Source organism: Nothoprocta perdicaria, unplaced genomic scaffold (genome assembly GCF_003342845.1).
Source record: "Nothoprocta perdicaria isolate Ctin4 unplaced genomic scaffold, notPer1 scaffold_199, whole genome shotgun sequence".
Lineage (NCBI taxonomy): Eukaryota > Metazoa > Chordata > Aves > Tinamiformes > Tinamidae > Nothoprocta > Nothoprocta perdicaria.
Window position 1 is genome coordinate 262,202 of NW_020455193.1, and position 21,158 is coordinate 283,359.

At 36.1% G+C, this 21,158-nt stretch overlaps 1 protein-coding gene across 1 annotated transcript in view; it reads left to right on the forward strand.

Moving 5' to 3' along the window:
• LOC112945740 (CUB and sushi domain-containing protein 3-like) overlaps positions 1-21,158 on the forward strand; it is a 47,287-nt gene that overhangs the window by 22,805 nt on the left and 3,324 nt on the right. Inside the window, exons 6-7 of the mRNA XM_026037410.1 lie at positions 2,498-2,624; positions 3,208-3,410. Of these exons, the coding sequence (XP_025893195.1) occupies positions 2,498-2,624; positions 3,208-3,410 (330 nt within the window). The remainder of the gene's footprint in view (positions 1-2,497; positions 2,625-3,207; positions 3,411-21,158) is intronic.

The window sequence follows — 21,158 nt, forward strand, 5'->3', positions numbered from 1 at the left end:
ATATTGATTAAGAATCTATACAATGCTTCAAAATCGGTTGAAGAGCTGCAGTATGAATTCTGTAAAATGTCTAAGACACCAGTTTCTTTCTTCTAGGCTTCCTGGGTTGAGAAATAATAGAGTAAGGTTTTAAGGGTATTGTAGATTGTAGTAATGATATATCCTGTAGAACTGGGTCAGAAGAAAGTCAGGAAAGAGAATGATGGTTACAAAATGGAGAGAAAAAAAAAGAAAAAAAGAGAAAAAAAAAAAAAAAAAAAAAAANAAAAAAACAAGAAAGGAGCATTTCCAAGTTAGAAACATATCTGAAACACAACACAGCAAAGTCTCATACTGCCAGAATTGTTATAAGATTGAGATCCCACTTGAAAATATCATGCTCATCTCTCTCAAAATGATGCTCAAATAGTYCAGTTTAGTGTTTATAATAGATAAAGAGCAGGAAGTGAAGATGAATAATTGATAAAATTGTTCTAACAGTTTTCTGTTTTATAGAAATCTTTCAACATTCACATTTAGATAGAATCAGATTTAAATTAGGTTTTGTTGCTACACAAGAAAATTTAGCAGAAAAGCTTGTTTTTGGCATACCGGTGCTCTTTCTATGCAAAGTACTTGTTTATTCTTCTGCTAACTACCAGTGCTGGGGTTTAGGGTTTACAAGGCACTGGTTGCAAACCAATGCTATCACTCTGTCAGAGCACACAGACTGTTCAGCTAAGCTCTGTGAATCAATGAAAATAGTAATGCTTTGTACAGAAAGTTTTATGTCAGCATTTACAAATAAAATGATTCTACCAGCAATTTCTGAGCCACATTAAGTCAGAAGCCACATCAATTTTCTGTTAGAATCAGAATTTGGAGCTTAAAAAAAGATGTCCATATATTTAATATAATTTAATAGAAAAATGTATTAGTGACAACAGAAAAAAATGCTTTGGAGCTGTTCTGATTATTATAAGTTTTAATAAACATGCAGTAAATATTGCAAAACAAGGCACTACCCACAGAGTCTGCATAAAGAAAGAAAAGCATATTCCATTTAACCTGAAACCCTTATAATCATCTTCGACATTGACACTTGGGAACTAAGTCATGTTGATTAACTAGGATCATCTTCCTGGTGAACACTCTGGAGAAGGAAGGTGCTTGCTCCTTGGTGCTGATGGTCACCCACATGAATGCCAAGGAGTTCTCACTTACACCCGTGTCAGCACCCATCAAATGCAGGAGCTTCGCTGGAGAGGCAGAAAGTACCACTAGGGAAAGAGAGGGGACCTTCTACACTGATAGAAAAACAAACCAATTATCCTCCGTGACAATTAGAAATGACATACTGAAAGTTGTACACTGGTGCGAATGTAATTTCTTTTTAGTTTTGCTCAGTTTGTCCGTGAATAATTTGCTTTCCATAGAGCACTGTACTATATCCTCATTCATTGGGAGAAAATAAACAAGACTGTCCTCTTGGTTGAATAATCTGGTTGAATAATCACTATTTTTTTTTAAGAGTTTTTAGAAATTAACAGATTGGAAAAATGTTAAAAAAAAAAAAAAAAAGATATGAAAGGCCACCTGTCTCTGAAAATTTACTTTTAATATGTAAGAGAATCTATGAAGAGTATCATTTCACTAATATTGTATCACAGAACATAGAGATCACAATACATCTCTCAAGTAAATATTTTAGGTGATGTTAAATTAAACTAAAACCGCATTCTAACTCTAGTAAGAGATCTAATCAAAGCATTATTTGAGCTTTGGATTTCACAGGAAAGAAAGCATTAACAGTTCTTTAAAAGGAAGGAAAGGAAAATAAGGAGGCTTTAAAAACCTAGAGAATCTGCATAAAAATTAGGTTTTCTCAGAGATTAAATGTGAAGATTATGAAATATTCAGCTTTGCCTAATATCTGGCTGAAGCCAGCTAACAGGGAGCTGCTTACCATCTGCTGCCCTCTGAGAAATAATATAATTTCCCTACTATCACACCTCTTTAGCAAGATGTTTTAAAATTCTTTCATATAAGCCAAAAGTATGATTTTATCTCTTTCTAGTCTACTTTTATTTAATTTATTTTCTCCCTGTTTTGTTTTCATTTTCTTTCCTCCTTACTCACTTGAATAGTTGATTTTATTCCTCTGCTTTAGAGAGACATTATGCTATTGAGATTTACGGTGCCCTTATTCCTTTCATTATAAAATGGTATGTTTTCTGATTATTATATTGCATTCAGAATGATTAAAAAAACACAGGTGTTAAAGGAAAATACAGGAAAATTTAAATAAAAATATACTTTGGCTTCCTTTCCCAAAGGATTTAAAGAACTGAAGTGTTGTCTTAAAACTGTAAGAAATATGGTCAGTTTTAACCTATTTGGAATGTATTATTTATTAAGCAAGACAGGTAGGTGTATAAACTGATTGTTCAGATGATTAGTTGGAAGACCACCTGTAACAAAATGAAAGTAACTCATTATGTAATGGTCTTTTTAATAGCTGAATGTGGAGGTCGTTTTAAAGGAGAATCATCAGGAAGAATCTTATCTCCTGGCTATCCTTTTCCTTATGACAACAACTTGCGTTGCATGTGGATGATTGAAGTAGACCCAGGAAATATTGTCAGGTACTGATTATATTTAATATTTAATATTACATTACCATTACATATAACAAATCACATATACCATGTCATGTACATATTACATATATTAATTACATACGCATGTAATTACATGTAACAAATCTCTTTGATTATGTAATAGCTAAATCTTACCTATTTAGTAAATAAATAAATAAAAATTAACAAATAACAATTTAAGATTTCACATGCATATCAAGGCCTGTATTTCTGYCATCCTAGATCTGGATCTGTAGACCTACGTTTAGCTATTTTTCAAAAGACATTATTTGATGAAAATCAAGCCCCCAAATTGCTTGTCATATTATGAAACACGTTGATGAATTTTAAACTACTTTGTTAATATACAAAATAGTAATATACAGTAACTGGAAATCTTACTAGTTTCAAAGGAACTTTGCTTTCACATGTATGTGTGTTTTGGGTTTTACATATGTAARATATTAAAAAATATGGAAAACTACACCCACAAAAGAATGTTTATTTGCTTTCTTGGTTTGATATTATATCTAAAGCTATGTTGTCAAGTAATACGAAAGCTAACAGTAGAATCATGGCATTCTTACAGCCTCCAGTTTCTTGCTTTTGATACTGAGGCATCACATGACATTCTACGGGTTTGGGATGGACCACCTGAGAATGAGATGTTACTCAAGGAAATTAGTGGATCTCTTGTTCCTGAAGGCATTCACAGTACACTCAACATAGTCACAATCCAATTTGACACAGACTTTTACATCAGCAAATCTGGATTTGCCATACAGTTTTCAAGTAAGTTCATGAATTTAATTTGTAAGTATTTTCATGTTAGGTGGCTTACCTATATGTAAGTAATGCTGGCAACTGATCAATGACAATGTTTCTAGCTGTTTTGGTAGGAAGAGATTTAATGGATTTGTAGTAAAACTATATTTTTATCTTTTTTTTTTTGTTTTTTCCTAAAAGAAAGGTTGATTGTACATGTTTCAAGAAATATTTATTGCTTTGCCATTTGGCTTTATTTCAAGGGCAGCTGGGAAAGTGCGAGAGTTCTCCATAATTATGGCTAGTACTTTTCACAAAGACACAATATAGGAAAGTCAAAGGCTCTATCCTTTTCTGATCAAAAAAATGCCTCTGCTTTCTGAAACATCTCTGTGGAGTTTTTATTCTCGCTTCATTTGTATTGGATGAAAAAAGGAAAGGGTACTGAAGAAATAGCAGTGTCTCTCAGCCTTTTAACCTAGCAATGTTTCATCTTACAGGTTTTAACAAGCAGGCAGTAGGGTGATAATTTTAAGCAGTTACTTAACTGTTATTAAATCTCCTTAGGAGTTTTTAGTGCTCAAAGAGAAGAAATCACTGAGTGAGGTCATTTTTTTTTTCCTCCAGTCAGTAAAATAATTATTCCCAAAAGACTACCAAGATTTGTTTTGTTAGCATCATTTTCTGTAGCCATAATATTGTTTCCATCACAGGTTAACATAGCAATGGAATTATTTTATGATAAGAACATTAACCTTGTTGTGATTTCTATGCTTGGTAGTTGTATTATATCTTCTTTTCTCCTACTCTCATTCTTTCTGTTTGTATGACAAATGCATGCATGTACATTCACTTTGAGTTGGAAGGAACTTGGAATGGAAAAGAAGAATGAAGTGTGTGTGAGACAGAACAAAGTAAAAGGCATTTAATTAATAATAAATGAGTGCCTCTGCTTCATTGTATGTTCTGTTGAAGCCATGAATAGATCTTTCAATATTTTAGCTCCAAAATATTTTTTGCAAACTTATCACCTTGCCCCTTTAAGAACCTCTTAGGAGTCTCACATATCTACTTTTGAGCCTCAACACATTCTCATTTATTTTGAGGCTGAGGCAAAAAATTATGAGGAGAAAATTGCATATTGAAATTACTCAGTCATCTAAATTGAGTTGAAAAAAGGGGTTGGTATAAACTAAGAATGGGACTAAAGGAGAAAAGGGATGAGTGTGGGAATGAACTACACACCAGTTACTAATATACTTCCAGTGCTTTGCTTGAGAAGAGTTTTTATACTTTTATCTAAAATATACTCTACTTAGTTTTCCATGTCCTTGCTGTCTCTTGAGGTATAATTGAAATGATCATTTAAAGTATTGATGAGGTGCTACTGCCTAAGCACTTTTTGTCTTACTCTTCAATCCAGGCTCCTTCTCAAATACTTGATGTTTCACAGATGGGGCAAATATTTAGGAACAAATACCAAGGAACACAGTTTTTTTTTTTTTTTTTTTCTAAATTCAAAAATTTTTAGAATATTCCATAAAAATCTATGCAGCCTTAATTATGCTTTTGTTCCCTGGATATATTATTTTACTATCCAGGAAAGAAATATAATTGAGGAGAAAAGGGAAGGATAATTCTATATAATCTTATTTTCATCTTGAATATGCTTCTGTTGAATGTATAATATTGCTGAGTGAAACAGATGGTAACCACATACTTCAGCTACAATGTAATTAACAAACAGAAAACTCACACAGGCGAGGTATATGCTTTAACTTTTCCTTTGCCATTTTCTAAATAGAACATGAGTATTTCACTGGATTATTGGCATTTTAACCTTACTAGGAATGTTAATCAAAGACAATATAAACTGTGTGTTTAAATGTTTAAAATAGCTTGAATTCTATATTATATTATTTTCTTATCCAGTTAAACTAAAAATGTGCTTCTACACACAGAGAATATGGATTCTCTTTTTTTCTCCATTCCTCACTGTCTTTACTATCATTTTGTCAACTGCTCACAAGCAATCCCACATCAGTAATTTGTGCAATAGTTGAAAAAAATCACTATTAGTATATTTTAAATTTTAGTCCTTTCTGTATCTCCCAATAAGTACAGAAAATGAAATTGCAAATGATAACTAACAGACAAGAAAAGATAGTATCCTTAACCAAAGGAAGAAAGACAAAAAGCCTAAAGAATTTGATACCACAGAAGGACAGAATGATAGAGAAGCGACCTCTGGAGTTCACCTTGTCCAATCCCCCCACTCAGACAGGGTCATCTGGAGCACATTCTCCACTTCTCAACGGAGCCCAGTTGAGTATCCCCAAGGATGGAGACTCTATAACCACTATGGGCAACCTGTATGGTTGCCTGTATGGGCAATTGCCTGTATGGGCAATTTGTTCATCAATGACCTGGACGAGGGCACGGAGTGCACCTTGAGCAAGTTTGCTGAGGACACCAAGCTGGGTGGAGTGGCCGACACTCCGGAGGGCTGTGCTGCCATCCAGAGGGAYCTGGACAGGCTGGAGAGTTGGGCAGAGAGGAACCTCATGAGGTTCAATAAGGACAAGGGCAGGGTCCTGCACCTGGGGAGGAATAACCCCAGGCATCAGTACAGATTAGGGGTTGACCTGCTGGAAAGCAGCCCCACTGAGAGGGACATGGTAGTCCTGGTTGACACCAAGTTAACCATGAGKCAGCRGTGTGCCCTSGTGGCCAAGAAAGCCAATGGGATCCTGGCCTGCATCAGGAGGAGTGTTGCCAGCAGGTCAAGGGAGGTGATTCTGCCCCTCTACTCAGCTCTGGTGAGGCCACACCTGGAATACTGTGTGCAGTTCTGGGCTCCCCAGTGTAAGAGGGCTGTGGAGCTCCTGGAGAGGGTCCAGTGGAGAGCAACTAAGATGATTAAGGCAATGGAATATCTCTCATATGAGGAGAGACTGAGTGAGTTGGGCCTGTTWTCTCTGGAGAAGAGAAGGCTGAGAGGGGATCTGATTAACATGTATAAGTTCAGGAAGGGAGAATGCAGGGAAGAAGGGGACAAGCTCTTCTCTTTGGTGGCCAGCGACAGGACAAGAGGAGATGGGCATAAGCTGAAACACAGGAGGTTCCATCTCCAGGTGAGGAGGAACCTCTTCACTGTGAGAGTGACAGAGCAGTGGAACAGACTGCCCAGGGAGGTTGTGGAGTCTCTTTCTCTGGAGGTCTTCAAAACCCTCCTGGATGCCACCCTGTGCCACATGCTCTGGGTGTCCCATCTTGAGCAGGATGGTTGGACTAGATGATCTCTAGAGGTCCCTTCCAACCTTGAATATTCTGGGATTCTGTGTGATTCTGTTCAGTGTTCAATCACTCCCACCCTCTCTTGCTATATATAATAATAAATATGTGTATATACTAAATTAATAGTGGAGAGTTACAAATAGAGTTACAAATATTCGAATGTTGATGTATTTATATCAGTAATGCTATTATAAATGACTCTTAACTAGGGCTGACTAGTATCTTCCCTTACAAGGTTTCAAAATTAGTAACRTGAAACAGAAGAAATCAAGATGAGATTTCATGCAAATTGCCTGAAACAATCTGGTTTTGTTTGTTCGTTTACTTGTGTTTCTTAATTTGCCTTTTTAGGGGAGAAAAATGAGATTTAGCTGTCTGAAATAGTGCATTTATGTGATTTTTTTACATTCACAAATATTTTCTGTAATTAATTTCAGGACAATTTATTTTATTTTGAATTTCTGAGAAATGCTGCAGACTTTTTTATATTTGATTAGAACATTTTTTATATGTTATTATTGTGTGTCACTGTGGAGAGAGTAAGAGAGAAGAGATGATCATGGATATAGGATTGAAGATGGTATCTCAGCTTCCTCATGGTTCTTCCACTGCCATAAATCTAGGACTACTAAAAGTAGAGTGTTGCCCAAAGCTATAAGGGAGGAGGAAAGGGGTTCCGCTGAGCTAGCATTATTTGTTGTGGAAAACCAGAAAAAAAAGAGGCCTTTTTTCATTTTTTTTTTTWAATTTTATTCAAGGATTTATGTTCTAACATTGTTTTTGGTGTGTGTTATGCCTTCTATAAAATGTATTCCATGTTTTCTTGAAATAATATATTTTTAACCTTTAATTATATAAAGGAATCCACATCTGTCTTACATACAGGCCATAACACTGTTGAAATCAGTTGCATTCACGAATATGGATGATCTTCAGATGTGTGGATCAGTTATTAAAGATAATTAATAGAATCTCTATAAAGCCCAAACTAACCTGATGAACTCACTCCCAGGTCAAAATCTGTAACCAAATAAAATCCTTCACTGAGTACCTCCATCTCTGAAATTACAGTGGAAAACATAAGGCTCTGAAAGAAGGAGTCTCGTCCTCCTTTAATAATCTAACGTAAAAAAAGAACAAAAATACTTCTCTCTCTGAGTTCACACCTCATCATTAGGTGTAATATTGTCTTTGAGGTGAAGTATGTTGTTTCTTTGTTGGGTATTTGCAAGACATGACTCTCAACTCAAAAATTATCAACTTCTCTGTTCTTCTTTGAGATGAATTGAAAGAATACAGTAGAAAACAAAGCCCACAAAACCTGAAAGGCAGACTACAAAAAGATATATATTAAAACAGAATATTTTAAAATTTAATGGGTATAGGTAGAGTAAAATGAGAACCTCTGGGGATTCAACAGTATGAAGGGTTTCAGAATATATTGTACAAATAGGACAATCACACTGAATGCTGTAGCTAGAGAAGTGGTGCTTGAGATCTTCACTTTTAAATTAGGAGTGAAAAGTTTACAGCATGCCAAAGGCAATACGAACACTGGAAGTTCTTGTTATCACATATCCTCTCAGAGCTGTGTGAATTTTTTTTTTGGAATTAAATAAAAGAAAGGAAGAAAGAAATTATCAGTAACTTCACTTGGTCAGTATATTCTGAACAAAATAGAAAATAAGTCCTCTGAGAAAAAAAGAGAAAGGAACAAATACATATTGTCATAAGACATAAGCTGAATATCTCAGGATTGGAACAATACAATCGAAAGTATTGGGCAAAATAAAGCATGTTGGCATGTTGTTCAACTGACTTTGCTTCATCTTACCAAGCTGAGAGTAACTGATGTGAGAAGAAGGACGAGAAAGAAGTAGAGAGAGAGAGAAAAGAAGAAATGAAAGAAGCCAAAAATTGAGTTGATGATAATTTTATGTGGTTAGAATAAATCATTTGCTTGTGTCTCTTAAACAGTCCTACAGTGTGTAATATCAGTTCAGATCCTGTTGAAGTTAACAAGATTATTTTCAAAGTTTTCCAGTGTCATTTAATCTGATATTTCATAGAAAGTTTCATCTCTACTAGATTTTAATGTATCAGATACCTTTCTTTCTGCAGTAATAATAAATAATATCTGCATTAACCTTTCGTAGCCTGTGATTTACCTGTTAATAACTGCCCTTCTGAATCATCAGCACTACAGACTTCATTCTGATCATGGTGAAGTATTCAGGAGCATTTCTGACCAAGTAAAGAGAGTGCACAAATAGAATTTTATTCCAGCTTTTTAAGACACACAGTGCAAAACTAACTTTTTTTTTTTTTTTTTGAATATTTGTTTTTCATAAATATAGGCTGTAGCGGTATGTTATATCATTCAAAAACAGCTTCTGATGTAAAGGCAAATGCCTTAAAATATTTGAGTTTATTTTGCTATCAGACTTACTTCACTTATGATAAGATATGATGAGAAGCTCTTTGGAGTTGATTGTCTCTGTAGGCTGCAGAAAACGCTTAGATAACTGAGTCAGATATATGCCTACCTGGATGGTGTGCTTGGCAAAATTAGTTTCTAGTCTGGAAGTATACTACATGATATTGTTTGTTCTGAAATTGTTTAATGCTTACATGCTTACAAGTCAGCGTTCTGTGATTATGTTCAGTTCTGATTTATAGCCACAGAATGTTATGCACTTGAATGTTCTGTTTCTTCATTTGTTGTTATTATTGTGAGAAAGCCATATTCACCATTCTCTTATTTAGGAAGATTTTTTGAGACTGAATATCCTCTTTTATATTTCAGTTTTCCAGCTGACCTGTTTAACCTGCACATGTTTTGATGAAGGATTTGAGGGATGTAACTGTTCTCTTCTCAAATCCTAGGGGTTTCTGAAGACAGCAAAACAGTTGTAGTTGTATTCCCTAGTATTCCAGTAAAATAGTGAAAAGATAGTTAAAAAAAAAAAAAAAAGGAATTTCTTTTTTCATTTTAATGCTTTCATAATCAGAGTGTGCCCATTTCAGTCAACCTTGAGAGGAGGCTTTTGATTTAATGATGTGAAATTTGAGGTTCATCACTTTCTCTGTTGGAAATATCTGTGAATGGTGCTTCAGAAAGTTAAATTCAGTGAGATAGTCCAGTGGTTGTTAATACTTGTATGTTTTTAGTGTGTTTCTAGTCTTGAGAGATTTAAAATAAAGTAGCTATTCCTTCAATAGTTTATGTCTTATCTTTTAAACAGGAAGTACTGTAAATGGAATTATAAATGATGCTTTCAATGACAAAATTTGCAATCYCATCACATATTTGTAAGGAATTTACAAACTTAACAAACTTAACTGTATTTATAGCTGTTATATCTTACTTCAGTAGTATATATGTTGGATATATGCCCTTTTGTATAGGCAAATACTGTAAGTGACTGTTTCCGTGTCAAATGCCTTGGTAATGGCTTGTATATAGTTCAAAGTAAAGTTACTGCATGGATACATGATAGAAACCAGAAAGCACTGAAAAAAAACAAGTTAATTATAATTAATTGTGAAATTATAAATAAATARATAAAAACTCTTCTTTGTCATGTCACTGTAGAAAGCAATTTATTTTAATTATAGTGAAGACTGATCTTCCTTGATTTAAACCCCAGGCAACATAGTTTTGCCAAACTCTTGTCACTTACATCAGTGCAAAGCCCATTCACTTGCCCTAAATTGGCCAGTGTATAGTTTAAAATAGACTTTGCCTGTCTTAGTGGGATGACATTTCTGAGAATTCAAGATGATTTACGTCTAAATCAGGAATGTATGTGAATCAGGTTAAATTTTAACATCTATATTTTGAATTCATACCTGCAAAATCTATTCTTTGAACCTCAAAAAATATCTTGGAATGCTTTTGTTKGAAGCAATATGAAAACCTACACTGTACTTCAGGTTTTTAGGGTAAAATTTGCAATTCTGGAGGGCCATGACACTTGCAAATAAAAGCCTATTGAGTACTTTATAATTGTCTATAAAACAAAGTCAAATTGAAAGTGCAAAAAAAACCTTTATAGAACTGACTTTATATTATAGTTCTATATATTCCTGACTTTATATTATAGTTCAAAAAATAATTAAACCTTCTTAATCCTTTCCCTTGGGTTGATATATTCCCTTTCATTAAATTCTTTAAGGTTGACATTTGATCTAAATAGTGCATAACACATTAAAAATGTTTCTGTATAGTAAATTTATAAAATTCTTTGATTTTAAAAAATTTTCAAAGATTTAGATAATAGCATGGTTTTATATTCAATTTTCCATTTTACACAGTAAAAATAAAAGTGTATAAGATATTACAGGTTAAGCTATTCTGGATACCAGTTGTCTTCCTAACAGATGGCTGTGACATCAGTAGAAAGGCATTACAATTAGCTCTGTAGCTACATACAGGAATTGTATGTTCTTAGTCATAATGAGAAATCAGAGAATGAGGTAATGAGAATCCCAGTCATCAAATTGCAATATATACTTAATAAAAACAGGTTGCCTCTTTAGGTTTCTTCAGGATCAAGAGATTATCTTGCTTGTCTTCTTGTCTTCTCTTGCTGAAGCTTTTGCTTTCCTGCATTACCTTTATTGCCAGTAAGTGAGAAATGCTGCCTGAGAGGCTTCCTTCTTTTGTCTTCTACCTGCAAAGAAACTTCTTCCCCAACCACCTAGCACCTGGAGATTTCACCCTGAACATTAGTCTTTGCATTTATACGCTATGTTGAGTATTCAACTTTAAATTGCTCTTTGGTGTTCCAACGGAGAGCTACAGACAGTATGAATGGCAAATTCATCAACTGACGCTTACTGGAATTATTTTGATGGAGTCTTGTAGGACAAGAGGGTCAAGATGTTTACTGTGTGTTTTCTGATGAGTTACTTCTTTAAGTATTTTTTGTAAGACACAGAACTGTCTTACAGGATGCACAGATGCGTATGCAGAAATAATGTGTATGGAAACCATCCTCTAGTGATAAATACATTAGTTGCTGAAGTGATTCTGCTATTTCCATCTGATAAAATCTGGTGTTGCATTAGTGTCACTTAGAAGTGGATTTTCTGCTCTTCATCGTTGTCACAGAATCACAGAATGGTTAAGGTTGGAAAGGACCTTTAGAGGTCATCTAGTCCAACCCCCCTGCTCCAGGAGGGACATCTAGAACACATAGCACAAATCGCAGCCAGGCAGGATCAGAAGATCTCCATATATAGTATTCCTTGTTTATAATTCATGTAAAATCCTTTTAAATCTCTACACATACGCATGCACACATGAATGTACATTGAGTGGGCTCTTTTCTGGAGGTACAGAAAGACTATTATCCTTTTTCTATGCACAGATTGCAGTAGAATGCACAAATATACAAGAGAGACATCTATTGTGGAAAGTATGCTCCAAGGTCTTGTCTTCATGTCACTTACACATCTCACTTTTTCAATTAGTGAGTGTGACTGACTTGGGTGTTCTAAGTTATGCAATCCATATCACAGGAAAAACAGGCAGTCTGGAGTCTGTATTGCTAGCCTGTAATGGAAGAAATATATCATGAAAAGGTAACTAGAGAGAAGTAATAGTTTGGGAAAATGGCCAAAATAGTCTTATGTAATTGAGATTCCTTGAAGGCAAACAAGATTTACACTTCACATTTGATATTTTTTCATGTGCCATTACTAACCTTACCACTCTTTAGAAATCTTTCGCTAGTGGAAGCCAGATTCTCTTTCTCAAGCAGTAATTCTTTCAAATCATCTCAATGGACGCTGGAGTTCCATATATATCTTATTTCAGTTATGAGAAAAGCTACTTAACTTGGAGTTTCTTCATGTTTGTCACCTCATTGTCTGCTCCTATTTTCCAGATATCTCATTCCCAACTAAGGCTGGATTTTTTTTTTTCCCCAGCTAAAGAAGGATATTAACTGCTATTTTATGCCTCTACAAATATATATTTGGAATGGCATTCCAGCTGCCTGATTTCATAAATGACATACTTAGTAAATTCTCATCTTTCAGTCTCCCTTACATGAGTATCAAAACATTATTTATTGAACCATACCATAAGCTTACTAGCTGAACATATTAAGCTGCACAGTCTCAGATGTAATTATTTACATAAAATAATTCTAAAAACTCACAAAAGAAAATAAGAATCATAACTTCTGTCATCATTCTATATACAATCCTGAGACAATTCAGAATGTATTTTTTTGTGTTTTGGGGAGGTGTGATCTATATCATGCAACTAATGAGGAAGAGAAGCCATTTTCTAACAAAGATTCTGTAACTTTTTGCATGTGACCATAGTGCTTTATACTTCCTGTAAATTAGGATAATGCAGAAGGTATAACTCACAAATTTTACATGTCTTACCAAATACCAAAGGGGCGTTGAACCTCCAAGGCTATATGCATATATACAATTTTTGATGCAGAAATATAAGCCAGAAAAAATAGCTTTTAAGATAGGAACGATAGCCTCATTTCTTCAGAGGAAGTGCAAGGGGGACATGGAGCTTCTAGATGGTCCAGCACAGAGCAAAAGAGATGATTTTAAGGGACTGAAGCATCTGTCTTATGAGGAAAGACTATCTGAGTTAGGTGTGTTTTCTCTGGGGAAGAGAAGACTGAGAGGAGATATGATTAATATGTATAAGTACATGAAGGGGGAATGTAGTGAGGAAGGAGGCAAGTTCTTCTCAGTGGTAGCCAGTTATATGACAAGGGGGAATGGATACAAGTTGAAACACAGGCAGTTCCATCTCCATATGAGGAAGAACTTCTTTCCTGTGAGGGTGGGAGAGCCTTGAAACAGGCTGCCCAGGGAGGTTGTAGAGTCTCCTTCTCTGGAGGTCTTCAAAACCCGCCTGGATGGGACCCTGTGCCATGTGCTCTAGGTGTCCCTGCTCGAGTAGATGGGTTGGATTAGTTGATCTAGAAAGCTCCAACATTAATCATTCTATGATTTTGTGTGATTATGTGTAATTCCTAAAATGATACATGTGGAAACAATAGCAATGATATAATATTAAAATATACTTATATCATCATATCAGGATATCATCATATCAGAATCTGTGATTTCTAATTTGATAATGTAGCTAGGATAAGAATGGCCAGCTGGGTATGCCAGAACCTTGGGAAGTCAATGTGACATTGGTTGCTGCTCGGGGAAGGTTGGGAGTGTGTCCTGGAAGCTACTAATAGCCAAGGCTGTCTCTTCAGCATCTATTGCTTTTCCATCTCTCCCAATCTCCCAGAAGCAGGAGGAGTAAGCCAGCTCCTTTTCCTGGCTCTAAGTGTTGCAGACTTTCTTTTCTGACAAAAATTGATTTAAGAATTCCATGTGTTGTCAGATCTTTTTGATCTACAATAGAAATTTACATACACTTTTTAGCTATTTTCTTTCCAAGTTCGTTTGTTTTGAATTCTTGAGTATTATTTGAAATAGAAAATGAAGGCAGGCCTAATTACCCTGACATATTGACATTTGAACCTTTCAGTAAATTGCATTGAATGAGAAATGCAAACAAAATATATTCTATCTATCTTCTTCTTCAGATTAGGAGACTGAACTGTAGACTGTCCTGGTTTACTGTTACTTACTATTTGTATTANAAAAAAAAAAAAAAAAAAAAAAAAAAAAAAAAAAAAAAAAAAAAAGCTGCCTAATTTTTCACCAGAGATGTAGAAAACTCAGATTAAAGGGTCTAAAATTATATAAATAAGAGTTAATCAGAGAATTTGCAAAGATTGATTATGCAAAATATGCATTATTTTGTTTTGCTTTTCATGAATATAATTCTGATTCAGTGCTTTATTCTTAATATTTTCTTTTTCTAATATAGCTGACAATTTCACAAATTTAGGTATAATTTGTGAAATCATGTAAAATCAACAAACTGAATCTGTTGTTAGAATTTATTTAAGAGTTTTAATGGCTACATTTCTAAATTTCTGCTAGATCTACAGCAAATACAGAAGTTAAAAACTGATATGAATTTATCCCAACTGTATTTCAGTTGATATAGATCTGAGTGAAAGCACTGTGGCCATTTTATAYTTACTTTTTTTTCAGTAAGAAGCTGTTCAGGAGATTGAGTTTGAGATAGCAAATAACAGGATGACCTGATTCTCAAGCAGACGGTATTAAAGATGCAGAGAGACTGCAGTGTCCRTGTTGATAAAGATATTACAAGGGGTTTGGAATAGCCTGAAGTTGAAGCTGTATTCTGTCAGGATTGGTTGCAGCTAATGAGAATTTGGAAGACCAAAAATTATAAAAGGTTTTGATCTAAAGCAGTAGGAGTTTATAAGCATATGTTGCTTTAATTTGTTTAAGAGTATCTTTGGTTTAGGAATAAATTTGATATACTTCAAGTTCTGAATGATTTAAAATTTGTCAGACTTAAAATTTCTGCCTTTAATTTGTGCCCTGTATTTTTTTTTTAATAAACAAGTGAAGTTCTCCTTTCTCCTCTCTTCAGAAGATATGAAATTAATCAAAATAAAGCAAAGAATTTTATGTCAGGGTTGGGGTTTAGGCTCTTTACTCATTCTAGACTTGGCATACATTAAAAAATTAGGTTTAGAAATTGCTGTTAACAGCGAAAAATCCTCGGACATTTATTATATTGATCCTAATCCTAGGACATTTATTATATTGATTTTAGCATCAGTAGAGTCTATTACTGCTTTGCTGCACTTCCAATGCCATGTTTCAGAGTACCTTTCCTGSATGAAAATGGGGCTGTCATCCTAGAACACAGTAATCCTATCAAATTGCCTAGGTTCATGATCTTTCAGGAAGCTTTGGACTCTGACAGAATTTTTTCTACCCCTTTTCTGAGGCAGCAATGGCCAACTTGCAATAATTTAATTATCTAATTTATTGCATAAAATGTATGCYGGTTTCTTACTATTATATAGATATATCAAAATGTATCAGTACTTCATATCAAGGATTTTTTTTTTAGCTAGATCTGTGTTTAGATAGTTCCCAGAATGATCTTCTAAAGAGTTTTATACAGTCACCTGAAGTTAAATGATAATGGCTAAAGAGTCCATAAGTCCTTCTCAGTCCTTAATGACCACCTGGAAAGATCTGGTAGCTGTACATATGTTCTTAGGACCAGCACAAACAAAATTCCTGTATGGCTTGTCTCCTATGAATCTCCCAAACAAGATTCTAACCCAGGTCTTTCAAGTCATGTAGCAGAAATTAGGTCAGATTAGTKTCTTGTGCCTGTGCATTAGCAACCCTTCTGTGGAGAGTTAGTGATCTCTTATTGAAATGTATCCATATAATATGGATATCTGAGATACTAAAACTCACTTGTGCATCCTTTGGTTATTTCTGCATTAGAGAGTAGCACTGAACAACAGACCTGATCTATAGTTTGAAATTGCTGATCTTTGTCCCCGGGTCCCAAAACAAGCCCAAGGCACAGAAAATGCGCACAGGCCCATTTATTAAAGTTTATTAAAGAGTTTATTATAGAGTTTATTATAGACTTTATTAAAGAAAAAAAAAAAGAAATATTAATGTAGAAATATAGTCTATCTTCCTATCTTGAGCAAGTAGACAAGATGCCTTATGTATCCTCTAATACATCATCTCCTGCTGCTAGTTTGAGCATCAAGTCCCATTGAGCTCCCATCCTGAAGCTCATGCTCTGGGCATACAACTGTCTTTTAGTCTTTCAGAGCAGCATAAGTGTATTGAATGTTTGCAGTGCAGTTATTCTAGGCTAGAGAAAGAATATAGTTTTTTCCTATTCCTCTATATTCATTAGGAAAAAACCCTCAGATGAACACTTGTATTATGCATAACTGTTTTGCACCTGTTATATGGCATGTGTTAGGTAATAGAAGCCTGTTAGAACTTGTCTTTTTCCCATCTGAAATGTAGCAATTTAGTGCATTAAATTTACTGATCACACTTCATGAGTAATACAAAACAATAAGATCAGAAATCTCTTCTTAACTGTGAGCTTAAAATGAATCTAATAGAATATAAATTAAACAACCCTTCCCTTAATTTTGCTATTAATTCAATCTGTGACAAAGAGCTTTAGAGMCTGTACATGAATTTATGGGGAACCATGAGAGACAACTGCATTGATTTTGTAGAAAGCTTTCAAAAAACTGCACTGCAGGTACAATAGCAAGGTTATAAGAGACTTCATCATTTCTTGATTTTTTGCTTACTCCACATTATTATCATGAGGAATGATGAAAGTAGTGATTGAGCTCCCTGTTCATCTAATCAGAGGGAAAAAGAAGAACAAGTTTCTTGTGCTGGAATATACATTTTATCTATAAAACACTAGTAAAACTTCAAAAAGATAGAAATATCATGAAAATAAATATTCAAAATAAGCAGAATGGAGAGGCAAATGGAGAATGAATGGAGAATACAGTAGTGAACATACTGCACTAAGACACTAGTAACAGGGGGCCCCTTCCCAAATCAAGTAAACAAGAAAACCACTATTTTCAACAATAGAAAAGCTATACTAGAGTCAGGCAGATGAAAAGGAATGTAAGGAGAAGAGCAAAAGTTACAGATATCTGTGATTAAGGAATCCATATGTGGCTAGATGGTTAATATATGTTTACTGTCAAGAACTGCACTGGTTTTATAATTATAYGCATTGCTGAGATTTTTCCTTGTCTGCTTCCTTCTTACAGAGTTATTTTTTAACCTTGCCCCAGGGAAAAGATATTTCTGTATTTGAGAGTTCTTATTCTGACAATTTGATTTATATATATTAAAAAAACTCATTTCCCCCTCCTCGTAAGGCAAATATATGCTGCCATGTGTGTCAGAATAACATTTATTCTTAGGATAGAAGATAGATATCTAACATAAGGTATTCATATAGGATTCTTCCTTTAGTGGAATGAAAGATTGAGAGGATGTTGAGCTGCTTTTGTTTTCACATTACAGAGGTAAATATCTAAAACTGGCTTCTCATTTTTTCTATTGACCATAGAGAGAATCTAGAAAATAAGCCTACTAATAAGTAGTTTCACATGGTGAAAATTAGGTTTAATAAATTCCACTCCTAATTTAAGATGCATTTCGACATGTGATTAGAAAGAAACATCTGTGCTTGTCAGAAATAGTGAAAGAGAATCATTTATTTACAACTTAAGCTCTCATAGGAGTGTAGAAAGTTGTCTGGAAATGTGAAAAGTATTTCCTATTTTATCCTTTTTTAAATGAAATGGCAAACTGAAGATAAAAATGTTTTTTTTTTTAAGGAAATATATAATCCTCAATTAGTTTTAGGTATATGGATAGGGTATGTATTTAGGTAATATGTATTTTGAAATGGAAGTGAGAGATATAAAACCAACTAGAGTGTTACTCTCAAGTTAAAAAAAGGGGGCATGGAGAGTTTTATAGATATAAACTAAGTCTTCAGACATAAAAGAGATGTAAATTAAGTATTCAGAGCAACAGATGCATTACTAATCTACCTGTGTTGACTTCTCAGTTTTCATGAAAGTAGCCCTGTGTATATACACCAGAATATTAACCAAAAGCCAAAGTTGTGTGTTGATACTTGTTAAGGTCACAGAATCATAGAATGCTTAAGGGACCTCAGAGGTCATCTAGTCCAACCCCCTGCTCACGCAGGGTCACCTAGAGCACGTGGCACAGGGCTGCATCCAAGCGGGTTTTAAAGATCTCCAAAGGAGGAGACTCCACAACCTTTCTGGGCAACCTCTTCCAGGGCTCTGTCACCCTATTAAGAAATTTCAGAATGTTTCAGAATATTTAAGGTTGGAAGGGACCTCTACAGATCATCTAGTCCAACCTTCCTGCTCAAGCAGGCACACCTAGAGCATGTGGCACAGGGTGGCATCCAGGCGGGTTTTGAAGACCTCCAGAGTAGGAGACTCCACAACCTCCCTGGGCAGCCTGTTCCACTGCTCTGTCACCCTAACAGTAAAGAAGTTGCTCCTCACCTGGAGACGGAACTTCTTATGCTTCAGTTTGTGGCCATTACCCCTCGTCCTATCGCTGGCCACCAGTGAGAACAGCCTGTCCCCTTCCTCCCTGCATTCTCCCTTCCTGAACTTATACATATTAATCATATCCCCTCTGAGCCATCTCTTCTCCAGAGAAAAAAGGCCCAGCTCACTCAGCCTCTCAAATTTGTTCTTAAGTTCCTCTGGAACGTTTAGTGCCTCAGTTTGTGGCCGTTTCCTCTAGTCCTGTTGCTGGCCACCACTGAAGAGAGACCAACCCCATCCTCCTCACTACTTCTCTTGAGGTATTTATAGACACTGATCAGGTTCCCCCTTAGCGTTCTCTTCTTCAGGCTGAACAGGCCCAGTTCTCAGCCTTTCTTCATAGGGCTGATGTTCCAGGCCCCTCATCATCTTCGTAGCCCTGCGTTGGACTCTCTCCAGCAGCTCCACATCCCTSTTGTACTGTGGAACCCAGGACCGGACACAGTACTCCAGATGTGGCCTCACCAGAGCTGTGTGGAGGGGGAGGATCACCTCCCTCGACCTGCTGGASACGCTCTTCTTAATGYACCCCAGGATCCCGYTGGCCTTYTTGGCCACCAGGGCACACTGCTGCCTCATGGTCATCTTGTCATCCACCATGACGCCGAGGTCCCTCTCTGCGGGGCCGCTCTCCAGCAGGTCAAGCCCTAATCTGTACTGGTGTCCGGGGTTATTCCTCCCCAAGTGCTGGACCCTGCACTTGCCCTTATTGAACTTMATGAGATTTCTCGCCGCCCAGTCGTCCAGTCTGTCCAGGTCTCTCTGGATGGCAGCACAGCCCTCAGGGCTATCAGCTATTCCTCCCAGTTTGGTATCATCAGCGAACTTGCTGAGGGAGCACTCCATCCGTTCATCCAGGTCGTTAATGAATAAGTTGAACAGGACCGGACCAAGGACTGACCCCTGGGAGACACCGCTAACTACAGGCCTCCAAGTGGACTCTACAGCACTGATTGATGACAACAGCTCTTTAAAGGACTTCACACCATTACCAATATGATCTGCATGAGCTGCTTTATTGCAATCCTCCCCATCTTTTATACACTACAGAGCTATTCACGCACCTGCTAGCATTCTCTGATTGGTGCATTGCCAGAAATCACGTGACCGATGCTGATAGGCTGGTGCAAACTGTCCACACAGGTCTCCTGCCCCCTCTGCCTGACTTCTTGCGCACAAGGATGCACTGTTGCTGGGCATGGAGGAAATGCTGCTTGAAATCTGACCAGCTCTCCTGGGCCSCTCTTCCTTCTAGAGCCCTACCCCATCGGATCTTTCCAAGCAGGTCTCTGAAGAGACTGAAGTTGGCCCTCCTGAAGTCCAGGGTGGCAAGGCTACTTACTGCCCTGCCTGCTCCTCGTTGGATCCTGAACTCCACCAACTCGTGATCGCTGCAGCCAAAGCTGCCTTCACATCTCCAACAAGTCCCTCTCTGTTTGTTAGTATGAGGTCCAGTAGCCCATCTATTCTCGTCAGCTCCTCAACAACCTGTGTCAAAAAGTTGTCATTGACGCACTGCAGAAACTTCCAGGACCTTTGTTAGCAACTTTATAGCTTTATGTTGTACTTGCAAATAAGAAATTATCACTGCCATTGTTATCCTGATGATCTTATTGAAAAAATGTCACACAATACTGCTACATGAATAAATACATAACGTATCACGTAGTAGGGATATTATGGAGGTTTTATTTCTTTCTGCCTTAAAGAGGACCCTTAAAGCAGAAGTTTTTTAAAAAACATAGAAGCGAAATTTTCCACAGATTTTAGAGCAATTAAGACAAATTTATTTATGAGAAAATTAAAAATAAAAACATCTTTTCATGGCTAATTTTTTTTTTGGTCTTTTTTTTTTTTTTTAATGTTACATTAGGTTCTCTTAGCTTTTACCCACTGAAAATATAGTCATTTTTCTTTATAAGACTATCAAGAATTTTTGTATGATGTTAGTGATTGACTTTAAAATAGCAGCTTATAGTCTGTCAGATTGTTTCATAAATCCTTCAATTAGATTTTATATTCTTGCAGAGCCTTGCAGCTGGTTCAGCAAATTGACAAATGAGAATTAGACTTCTATAGGCTGAATGTTTGAAACTCTAAAATCTGTACTTCCTAGCAATTTATCTAGACGAGGGAAAGACGAGGGAAGACGAGGGAAAATGTTAGTGCACTGCTGAATGGGGAAGGGGCCTTGGTGACGGAGGATGCCGAGAAGGCAGAGTTACTAAATGCCTTCTTTGCCTCTGTCTTTACTGCTAAGGCGACCCCCCATGAACTGCAGGGCACAAATGGAAGAGATGTAAATGGGCTAGAGGAAGACCTTCCTTGGGTTGAGAAGGATTGGGTTAGGGATCACTTAGGCAAACTGGCCACTCAAAAATCTCTGGGCCCAGATGGGATGCACCCAAGAGTGCTGAGG